This window comes from Balaenoptera musculus, chromosome 9 (genome assembly GCF_009873245.2).
Source record: "Balaenoptera musculus isolate JJ_BM4_2016_0621 chromosome 9, mBalMus1.pri.v3, whole genome shotgun sequence".
NCBI lineage: Eukaryota > Metazoa > Chordata > Mammalia > Artiodactyla > Balaenopteridae > Balaenoptera > Balaenoptera musculus.
This window is the reverse complement of record NC_045793.1, coordinates 62464835-62477422: the sequence shown is the minus strand read 5'-3', so window position 1 is coordinate 62477422 and position 12588 is coordinate 62464835. Positions and strand designations below refer to the sequence as shown.

Below are 12588 nucleotides of genomic sequence, written 5' to 3'. Positions count from 1 at the left end.
AATCAACAAGTCTAGGAAATCTGTGAATTACCAGTAAATATACCAGCTCAGGATTTAGAAAGAATATCAATACATGCTTCTAAACACAAAATTTTAAAACATACCTTATAAGTAAATAGACACACTTTTGTGGCTATTGTAAAATACTCTCATATAGGTGGTTTGTGGCAAAATAAGAGGCATTATGATAAATTCTTAAATTTTTGTATACTTGTCAATAATGTAAAACACTATTTTAAAAAGTGTTTACTATAAATGTAGAAAGATACAATTAATTTTGTGATAAGTAAAAAATAGTTTAAGGGTGGATAAAGGATCCTATTTCCACTGAAGTCTTCCATGAAATATAGTTTTCCTCCTTTAAACGTAAGATCACTTTAGTTGATACCTTAGTGTGTTTTCTCAATTATAAATATGGTTCTGCCCTAAAAAGGGGACACATTTGGCAAAAATTAGATTTAACTCTTAGGCTATGTTGCATGTGTTACAATTTTGATCTGGAAAGAGTTATAAATATTCTCTGCCCCATTTTACAGCTGAAAAAACTAAAACCCAAAAAAGATAACTGACCAGCTAAGGTAACTGTGGCAGAGCAAGGACTCAGACCTTTACCTTCTGATTTCCCAATTCAAAACTTTTCACTAGATTACTATAACTTAACAATTTTTTAAAAAGAACAATGATAATTATCATTATTTACATATAAAGTATAATCAGGGACACTCCTGAAACAGCTTGGAAATATCAATATAAACTTCCTACTCAAGATATGATATCCCTTACTTATTTAGGTGTAAGAAGGTATTTTTAATAGGTCACTTAATTGAAAATACAGAAATTTAACATTGAGACAATATACTTCTCTATCAATTTAAAATCTGAACAATCCATTTCTTTTTCTAGTCTTCATTGTCCTCTACCACTTCCTAAAAGTATCATTTTATTTCTTCAAGATGCAACATTTAAAGTCTTCTGTTTAACAACAAAGAGTAAAAATTGTAAAAACAAAACAAAAAAACCCCAACATGCTCTTGGATATTAATTTGAAGTGGTTAGAAAGGTTCAATAGTAATTTGTTAAAAGTCATGAACAAAACACATAACGAATTGCCAAAATGGACACTAACAACATTTATTAACATATTCATTCATTTATCTCAATAAAATACATGTTTTTATAAATTCTTCGGAACTGACATTTAAATCAATTATCAATGTGTATTTTATAATATTGGGTTGGCCAAAAAGTTCCCTCAGTTTTCAAGTAAAAATAAAGGACACATTTTTCATTTTCACCAAGAACTTTATTGAACAATGTATTCACCATTCTGTTCTACTACCTTCTGCCATTTTTCAGGCAACTTCATAATTCCATCTTCCCAAAACTTTTTATCTTTTTGAGCAAAGAACTGTTCCAGGTGCCTTTTACAGTCACAATACAATCTAACAAAATTGTTTTGAATGAAGTTAAAAGCGCTACTAGAGCCATCTTACAGAAAAAAATGAACGAACTTTTTAGCCAACCCAATAAATGCTACAATTGCAAAAAAAAATAGAAATACATTTTGCCTTGGAAGGTTCTTCTCAGTGCTAGAAAGAAGCCCAGCAAATGTCAAGAAAGTTGTGGTACTAAGGTGAAGCTTAAAACCCAATAACTAAAACTGATAAGCAACCCTCACTTCTTTCTTTCTGCACTTTGTGACAAAGAACCTATTTGGTGATGTGTTCATAAGTGATTAAAGCAGGAGAAAGAAAAAAAAAAAACAGCAATGAAAAGACCAAATAGTGAAAAAATAAAATAGTCCACTATAAGTAGTGTGATCATATAATTTATCTTCCAAACTGGTACGTGTCTGTGAATGACAAATACTAACTCAGACAAGATACATGGTTATCCTGACCATAACTGATCATGTATTGATTTACTTAACTAAGAAAAAAGCCAAAAACAAAAACATCATACACACATTTAAAAGATTATATTTCAGTATAATATGCATGTTTCTATAGCTGTAGAGTTCCAGAGCTCAGTTTCTAAGCTAAAGGATAAAATCTTATTCCTCCAATGTCTGTAAATTATATTATTAAAACCATTAAAAAAAATCAAGTTCAGTTTGCTATCGGCTAACTCCAAATTTTAAGATACCTTATTTTAAATAATATAAAATGCATCGAAATATGACATTATTTTATGCAACTGACATTTGAAAATTGTAACAAAATTAGATTAAAAACTCCTATCTTAAAAGGAGAGTCTCATGAAACAGAAATTAGCTTACCAATACTCCATCATAAGATCCTGTTTCACTTGTCAGAAATGCAAACATGACACACAGATACGGGTTGTTTAACTGTAATCGTAAAGTGCTGCACATTTCTCTCCAAAGCGAGTTCTTCTCATCCGTATAACCCGATAAAGCCATTGCTACCACATTAAGATTCAGATCACCTGCATATTAAAATGAGACAGCTCATCAAAGTAATCAAAAGCTTAATGTCTCCTAGTTCTTCAACTATAACAAATAAAGATCAGAGGGTGAATTTACCCCCCAGAAAAATAAGCCCATTAGAATAAGGGTTTTGACACAGACTAGAATATCTGGCAAGAACCACAAGCAAAAATTTCCATTCTTACAAAACTTCTAACCATATTGCAAACCCTCTGCAGGACAAGCACATCTTTTAATTCTCAAGTTTTCATCCCAGGCAGATTGCTACAGAGTATGTTAGCTTAGGACCTAAATGAAGAATAGTGAAGCAATACTATCAGAATCATTGCCAACTTCATCAACAAGTTAATTTATGTGGAGATGTTTCAAAGTGTTGATAGTAAATATTATTGTATCTCAGGACTACAATTTTCAAAATCATTTGTTTTCCTATTCTTACATATATAATGCTCAAGCTTATGTATATGTTTTTTTTTTTTTTTTAATTTTATTTTATTTTATTTATTTATTTATGGCTGTGCTGGGTCTTCATTTCTATGCGAGGGTTTTCTCTAGTCGCAGCAAGTGGGGGCCACTCTTCATCGCGGTGCGCGGGCCTCTCACTATCGCGGCCTCTCTTGTTGCGGAGCACAGGCTCCAGACGCGCAGGCTCAGTACTTGTCGCTCACGGGCCTAGTTGCTCCGCGTCATGTGGGATCTTCCCAGACCAGGGCTCGAACCCGTGTCCCCTGCATTGGCAGGCAGATTCTCAACCACTGCGCCACCAGGGAAGCCCTATGTATATGTTTTATCAGCAAAGTACTGAAAGCCAATATTTCAGCATTCTTATTATAGTATTATACTTTTAATTTTTCTAGGACCGAATTATTATTATAGTATTATACTTTTAATTTTTCTAGGACAAAATTAACGATCAGAATGATCACAGAACTGTATTTAGACATATTTGCAACAAAGCATTTGTTACCAGTAGTCTCTTAAACATTTGTTCTTAGCGGTGTATACGGCTGCTGATGAGCGGCTAGCCTGGTGGTCAGCCCTACGGCTGCCTCGCCGTCTAACAGTAAGTTTCGCTTCAAAAGAGAAAATTAAATTCATCTTTAGCTTTTCCTCTTAAGTGTTTTCTACATTGATTATAGCAACTTTATTAGGTTTCTTGATCCTAATCATTTACTCCTTTTTTCCAAATGAAACAGCATTTCCCACTTTATGTTCTTAATAGGCTGTTCCTCATTTCTATAAACATTTTCCCCAAGTTATTTTGTGCCTGCTTCCTGTGCTTACTCTGTTAAAGTCTTTTTTCTTTTTCTTTCTTTCCTTCTTTCTTTCTCTTTCTTTCTCTCTCTCTCTCCCTCCCTTTCTTTCTTTCCTTCCTTCCTTTCTTTCTCTCTCTCTGCCTCTCTCTCTCCCTCCCTCCTTCCCTCCCTCCTTTCCTTCCTTCCTTCCTTTCATTTTTTAACATCTTTATTGGAGTATAATTGCTTTACAATGGTGTGTTAGTTTCTGCTTTATAACAAAGTGAATCAGCTATACATATACATATATCCCCATTTCTCCTCCCTCTTGCGTCTCCCTCCCACCCGCCCTATCCCACCCCTCTAGGTGGTCAGAAAGCACCGAGCTGATCTCCCTGTGCTATGGGGCTGCTTCCTACTAGCTATCTATTTTACATTTGGTAGTATATATATGTCCATGCCACTCTCTCACTTCGTCCCAGCTTACCCTTCCCCCTCCCCATGTCCTTAACTCCATTCTCTATGCCTGTGTCTTTATTCCTGCCCTGCCCCTAGGTTCTTCAGAACCTTTTTCATTTTTTAGATTCCAAATATATGTGTTAGCATACGGTATTTGTTTTTCTCTTTCTGACTTTAACATTAAGAAACAACAACAACAAAGGAATATCTTCTTTGAATCCTGCTGAGAACAATTTATCTCCAAATGGAAAGGAATATTTGATTCACAGAAATCTCCAGTCCTCAACCAGGTTATTCAAATCACTGAAAAGATACTTTTCCCCTACTGTTAGTATGGGTGTTTAAATCTAACACCAAATTTTCCAGGTACACAAGACAAGGATTATCATGCTCTCAGATCATAGTAAAATTAGAATTAGAAATGGCTTTAAATATCAATTCTTTTTTCCATCACCACGTATCTTCTACTGCACTCTCAAAATGGGGAAGACTTATGTTACAGCAAAACTGAAGGAAAAGAGGGCAATCTGGGCAAAACATTAGCTTTTTCAACTTTTAGACTGCAAGTAAATAGATTACAGTTAATTTCAGGTGTTTTTCCTATGGTACCACAGAACTGTAATAGCTTCAAAATGGACCAGCAAATAAAAATTAAGTATTCTGAATACTCATAAATAATTCGGCCAGGTATATTAAAAACTGCGAGGTATATATACATCTTGAAGTGAAATATTCCCAATAAGAAAAAAACTGAATTCCTGGATTAAGATTTATTTCTCTGAGTTTTCTCTTGCAAAATGTCAGGGTGAAAACTTTTATCACATATCTTTGTTTCTTCTTTTTCAAAAAAATAGTAAATGGAAACTATGTTCAAATCAGCAGACTCAAGTAGAAACACTTTTGCAGATCGAAGTATGATTTTTATAAGAATCTATGTTAGTCTAACTAAAAGTGTCATTCAGTTTCCTAAAAGTCAACCAAAAACCATACAAAAAATAAAGCATAAACTAAAATACACTCAAATGTTTGCCATAAAAATGCTTACAAACTAAAGTAGTCCTAATCTCAAAGAAAATACATTTTTTGAATGTATGTGAACTATCTTCAAGGAAAAAACATCGAAATGAACACACTTGAGCATTCCTTATAATATTAAAAAGACAATTAAGACATTTTCTTTTTCAATAAACAAAAGGGATGGACTAAACATTTACTTTAATAGACACAGTTCTGTGCTAATTTCTCTTTCAAAAACATTTACCAAAAATATTGATTAGAGTTTTAACAATTACCAGCATCTTTTCCTTCAAGGATTCTATGAACGGCAACTACCTTATTATATAACCCAATACCTCTTTCTGAAGATGCCCCTTCATTCAGGATCTGGATTGCTCGTCGAATATCCAAGTTGAACAATGCCACAGCGGCAGCTCTCTCCCATTCCCCTTCTTGTACAAGGGAGTTCAAAAATGGCCCCAAGTCGACATCCGTTCCTTTCTTTATCCACCCACAAAGCTGTAAAGCTAAGATTCTCTCTTCATTTAAATTCTGAATATCAGTTTGCTTATCCAACCCACTCCAATTATGTCTGCTGCTTTCCACCATTCCTAAAAAGAGAAACACCTTTATATTATTGTTTATTAGTTTTTGAAATGTATTTGGAAAATAAGTCAGTTTTACATAGGACTATTTCAACATTAGATTTTAAATATTCAACTTCTCAGCCACAATTTCATGATAGCATAAGTATAAAGCATGCCACAAACAAAACACATTTTACATGTTGCTAAGTACACATTTCCCCGAGTTACCAGAAGGAGCTGTGGGACTAACAGTCAATGCTCGATGGGCTACGCGGAGTCACTGCTTCAGAGCAGCCTCCCTGACCACCTCATCTAAAACAGGGTGCCACCTGTATTACCTAACTAACCATTGGCTCCTCTATGTCCTTTAGCACTAACATAAGCTCCCATATTTTATTTAATTTATTTTTCAGTCTTATCTCTTCTCCTACTAGACCATAAGCTCCAAAGGGGCTGGCATCTTTTCTTTTTTTATTTGAAAGGTATCCCCAGTGTTTGAGGTCCGATACTCACACTCTCTCCCTCCCCCTTCTGCCACTCTATGTATGAATATATACATCTATATGAAAAAAAATGAGATCAAAAACATCAAAGTACTTTGAAAGGTTAAGTACTAAGCTAAAATACAATAGGAATTATTTGAAGGTTCTCCCCCCTTACTAAACCAGGAGACTTTATGGCCTCATTTTCTTTTCACAAGGAATTTAAATAATTCTTGTAACATTACTTAGATTGCAATCAAGGCAGCTGATCCTAACGGGGGGATAATTTCACGTAAGATGATACTTGGTGCCAAATTAAGGTAAAAGAAAGATGAAACTTAAGGACTCTATTAATTGCAACTCAAATTCTTAAAAGTTCTAGAAAGTTTTACCATCAAAATTGTCATTAATTATCTGTTCTTATTTTAACAAAAAGGATCTTCAGAATAAACTGAATTAGGAATTAGGAAGCAAGAATGTCCAACATTACAAATGTCTTTTATTAGTAGTAATTTACACCATCCTACATTTATATAGTTACATATAACACAGTAATTATACATTTGTAGGGACTTCCCTGGTGGCGCAGTGGTTTAGAATCCACCTGCCAATGCAGGGGACACAGGTTCACTCCATGGTCCGGAAAGATCCCACATGCCGCAGAGCAGCTAAGCCCATGTGCCACAACTACCGAGTCTGCGCTCTAGAGCCCACGAGCCACAGTTACTGAAGCCCGCATACCTAGAGCCCGTGCTCCGCAACAAGAGAAGCCACTACAATGAGAAACCCGAACACTGCAACGAAGAGTAGCCCCCACTCACTGCAACTAGAGAAAGCCCACGCACAGCAACGAAGACCCAAGGCAGCCAAAAAAAGAAAAAGAAAAAATAAAGAGAATACCTGCACATCAAAAAGAGGAACTGTGCTGCTCTATATGCAACCATGAGGGAAGTCAGTGAAGACAAAATCACTTATAGCTTATGAAAGTGAGATTTCAAGAACTCTGAGAAAACTTAGAATTAAATGATAAAGTTAATAAAACACTTATGTTAAAAATTAAAGAAGACTTTTTATTCTGAATAACAAACTTAAACTGTTTAAATAGTATGTAGTCTTAAATTTCATGTAGAACAAGCTGCAGATGTACTATAAGGTATTTACTTTCTTATCTCCCATATAAATTTTGGATTCAGTGCTGATGATATTATTTAATTAATGGTAAAAATAACAATTTTAAGCAGGTGAACAAAAAGCAATTTATTTGTTAAACGATTCCTCACAGCTTAATAATTTCTAGTTTCTTAGAGTTTTTATTTTCTAGAAATTGTGTCATGGAATAGAGATCAATGTGTATGAATCCAAAGAGTTCACTGCTAGGAGGTGGAAAAGTATCCTGTAAGTGCATGGATATTGTGCCATATTATTTTGGCTGCTCAGAGACCATCCCACTGCTTAATAACTATGCTACAGGAAATTCGGGTTATCAAATAAGCAATGTGATATTATTGTAGGTTTTTAAGTACATAGTCATATTATGATTTTTAGTATGCATGAATTTTAAAATATATGATTAATTTAAATCTATTTATACACATTATGCAATACTAAAGTGACAAGATTGTATCCCCAAATTTGAGACTACCCTATATATAAATAATAAAATCAATGTTTTATGATGGTTGTGAGGGAAACAAGTGAAACAAGTTCACTTAAACATTAAAAAACATCAAAAAATTTTTTTTGTTTCAAATACTACATCAAGCAAACGCTATGCTATTTGTAGATATAAGTTTGTTGCATTTTTACATCTACGTAATAACAAAGCAGTAAGTTTATCCAGTGTTTATAAGAACATTTTTGTTCTTAAAAACCTAAATCCCAGCAATTCTGCCCGTTAAAGTAATTCTTCTTAACAGACATGCTTTCTAGATCAGTTTACCATTTAAGTATGAAAAATATTTTCATCATGTTGGATGGAAAGCTGACCAACATTATATAATTTTCTGCCATCTTAAAAGGAAGGAATTATACCTACTGACAACCCTGTGACCCTGCTCCACAAGACATACAAGGCATTCCCTCAGAGCATGCATTCTCTTCTTCCTGATTGATTTCAACACTTGGCCCTTCCCAAAAACTAGCCTCTCTGTTCGTTTGCTTCCTTATCTCCACTGGCTTACACCTCCAAGATTCTACCCACTCCTATCACGGACACACTCCAAATTATTCCTTCTCCAAAAGAGCCACTTTCTAACCACAACCTCATAGCCTTCCAGCTCACCATCTCAACCTCACAATCTCTTGACCACTCATATCTTTACCTATTAGTCTTCTGTCATTTTCCTCCCTATCCAAGTTAGATCCCAAGGACCAACAAATGAATCATTCTCTTGCCAGTATTCTTAGCTCTCTTGGCCCATTGTCCTTTATTCTTTCTTCTGCTAAAGCAACATTGCCCCACAGTCCTCCCATTTCTCAAGACAACTCTCTCTCCACTTCTCTGTATCGCCTCTCCACAGCCTCCCTGCTCTTCTCAACAAGCAAACCTACTATGTTGAGAAAGTAGGAGCCATCAAGTGGAAAACCTGTCAGCCTCTGATCACTGAACATTAAACAACCTGCATACCTTTCCCCTTTCCCTACTGTGGAGTAGGTGTACATCCTCCTGTGTCTAAAGCCAATCTTTCACCTGTGCTTTGGATCCCATTCCTAGGAATTCTGCTTTTCAGCCTCTTTACTCTGCACCTTCCAACCTCTTTCTAAGGGTTTCCTCTCATCAGCATTTGAACACGCTTTAATCAATTCCATGTTAAAAACAAAAACAACACAAAAGCCCTCCCATGACTCCAGATTCACCTGCTGCTATCACTGTGTATCTTTTTATCCTCCTTCATACAGTCACATTTCTTGAAAGAATTAATTAAAATGGATGACCTCTTTCTTCAACCTACATTTCTTGCCCATTGGACATCTCTATCTAGCTATATCAAATTTATCCCAAAATAAACTCTTTTCTTATTTTCAAATGCATTCTTTCTATGTTATGCCTATCTAATTAACTGCTATTAGTATTATCCCAGTTGTCTTAGCATGCTTTCATTTTTCCTTCCCCTCCATCCCTTGTATCCGATTAATTAAATTCTGTCCCACTCTCTATCCACATTCCTCTAGCTCTTCTGCCACTTACCTTCGTAAGAACACCATCATATCTTGCCTGATAACTGTGGCTTCTGAGGTCCCTGCTATCAATCTTGATCCTCCCCAATCCATTCCACACACAGAGTGACAGCTCTAAAACGCAAATTTCCCTAAACCCTTACCATGATTTCTAAGTCCTGGTTACCCCACTGCCTCAATTCTCTCTTCGCGTCCTCTCTCACGCTCTGTTCCTGCCACACTGAATGTGCTATGCTCCCTCTCCTCTGGGATCACTGCATATGCTGCTCCCTGTCTGAACCCTGTCTTTGCCTTTACCTCTTGCAGGAAACCATCACTAATTCCTAAAACCGGATTATGAATTCTTCTATACATAATTGTCTGTTCTTCCTCATATTATAACTATTTACTTGTCCATATTCTGAAGTATACTTGACCCTTGAACAACATGGGTTTGAACTGCATGGGTACACTTATACATAGTTTTCAATAAAGATAGTACCTGTGTTTTCACTTTAGAGATCTCTAAATGTGGGCAAAAGTTAGTGTTCGATTAAAGATCACAATATGTGGAAACAAAAGAACGAGGGTTTGAGTCCTGATTCTACCAAACTGTCTCAGCTTCCTGTCCTTGAATGAGTCATTTATCAATTTCTTTGTTTTTCAGGCAGAAATAGAAGTACGCAGATATTTGAGTGGCGTAAAAGGGATCAGCAACCCTAACTACCCCCTCTCCTTGTTCAAGGGTCAACTGTAGAATGTAAACTCCCCAAGAGCAGGAATGATATCTATTTTGTATAGTCTCCATGAGTGAAGAGACTTAGCTATCTTGTTTACAGTTATGTCTCCAGTTCCTAGGAGAATTCTTGGCATACAGTGAGCAAGTAATAAATACCTGCCGAATGGATGAATAAATTTACCTCATATTACAGTTGTAAGAATTAAAGTAACATGGAGAAAGCAACTAGTATGATGTTTAATTCATAATAAGCACTCACTAAATATTATCTGTCAACAAAGTTAAAATTTACCTCTGATAAACTTGTGCATTAGGTAATGGTGGGCAAGATGGCTCAATGTGTTGACTTACTATGTGTTGAATTATTAGAGATACAATTAGAAAAGAAGTATGGCCAGAGAAAAGACTGGAACTTAGGACTGCCATCTTTGACAGTCACTTCTCTACTTTTTACTTTTTAGGTTGCAGACACAAAATATCTAAACCAAACCAAACAAAAAGCCGAAAGTCTATCAATGAGATAATCTTTCCAACAGTAGTCTTTTTTAGTTTGGGTAAAGACTACTCTTGACTCAAGACAGGATACTCAGTTTGTCTCTACTACACCAGAAACATATAAAGATATTCCATTTTCCCCCCTTGCTTACCCTCAGAGGCAGTGTATTGGCTTTTCCCTGAAATATATCAAAGTACAGCCAGACCAGTCCCTCCCATCAGGAAGCCTGCACAAGCCTCTTAGATAGCCTCATCCACCAGAGGGCAGACAGAAGAAGCAAGAAGAACTACAATCCTTCAGCCTGTGGAATGAAAACCATATTCACAGCAAGACAGACAAAATGAAAAGGCAGAGGACTATGTACCAGATAAAGGAACAAGATAAAACCCCAGAAAAACAACTAAACGAAGTGGAGATAGTCAAGCTTCCAGAAAAAGAATTCAGAATAATGATAGTGAAGATGATCCAGGACCTCGGAAAAAGAATGGAGGCAAACATCGAGAATATGCAAGAAATGTTTAAAGAACAAACAAAGATGAACAATACAATAAATGAAATGAAAAATACACTAGAAGGAATCAATAGCAGAATAACTGAAGCAAAAGAACAGACAACTGAACTGGAAGACAGAATGGTGGAAATTACTGCCGTGGAACAGAATAAAGAAAAAAGAAAGAAAACAAATGAAGACAGCCTAAGAGACCTCTGGACAACATTAAATGCACCAACATTTGCATTATAGGGGTCCCAGAAGGAGACAAGAGAGAGAAAGGACCCAAGAAAATATTTGAAGAGATAGTAGTCGAAAACTTCCCGAACATGGAAAAGGAAATAGGCACCCAAGTCGAGGAAGTGCAGAGAGTCCCAGGCAGGATAAACCCAAGGAGAAACACTCCAAGACACATAGTAATCAAACGACAAAAATTAAAGACAAAGAAAAATTATTAAAAACAACAAGGGAAGACCGACAAATGACATACAAGGAAACTCCCATAAAGTTAACAGCTGATTTCTCAGCAGAAACTCTATGAGCCAGAAGGGAGTGGCAAAATATATTTAAAGTGATGAAAAAGAAGAACCTACAACCAAGATTACTCTACCCAGCAAGGATCTCATTCAGATTTGACGGAGAAATCAAAGCTTTACAGACAAGCAAAAGCTAAGAGAATTCAGCACCACCAAACCAGCTCTACAGCAGATGCTAAAGGAACTTCTCTAAATGGGAAACACAAGAGAAGAAAAGGACCTACAAAAACAAACCCAAAACAATTAAGAAAATGGTAATAGGAACACACATATCGAAAATTACCTTAAATGTGAAAGGATTAAATGCTCCAACCAAAAGACACAGGCTCGCTGAACGGATACAAAAACAAGACCTGTCTATATGCTACCGACAAGAGACCCATTTCAGACCTAGGGACACATACAGACTGAAAGTGAGGGGATGGAAAATGATATTCCATGCAATTGGAAATCAAAAGAAAGCTGGAGTAGCAATACTCATATCACATAAATTAGATTTTAAAATACAGAATGTTATAAGAGGCAAGGAGGGACACTACATAATGATCAATGGATCAATCCAAGAAGATATAACAATTATAAATATATATGCATCCAACATAGGAGCACCTCAATACAAAAGGCAATTGTTAACAGCTATAAAAGAGGAAATCGACAGTAACACAATAATAGTGGTGGACTTTAACACCTCACTTACACCAATGGACAGATCATCCAGACAGAAAATTAATAAGGAAACACAAGCTTTAAATGACACAATAGACCAGATAGATTTAATTGATATTTATAGGACATTCCATCTGAAAACAGCAGATTACACTTTCTTCTCAAGTGCACACGGAACATTCTCCAGGATAGATCACATCTTGGGTAACAAAGCAAGCCTCAGTAAATTTAAGAAAATTGAAATCATATCAAGCATCTTTTCTTACTACAACGCTATGAGATTAGAAATAAATTACA

The 12588-nt window shown here is 35.7% G+C and overlaps 1 protein-coding gene across 6 annotated transcripts in view; it reads right to left on the bottom strand.

The window, feature by feature from the left end:
- Positions 1-12588, bottom strand: part of MIOS (meiosis regulator for oocyte development) — a 158499-nt gene that overhangs the window by 17031 nt on the left and 128880 nt on the right. For all 6 annotated transcript variants that reach the window (XM_036863838.1, XM_036863841.1, XM_036863836.1 and 3 more), the window contains 2 exons: positions 5496-5750; positions 2279-2448 (listed from right to left, as the gene is read on the bottom strand). In XM_036863838.1, the coding sequence (XP_036719733.1) occupies positions 2279-2448; positions 5496-5750 (425 nt within the window). The remainder of the gene's footprint in view (positions 1-2278; positions 2449-5495; positions 5751-12588) is intronic.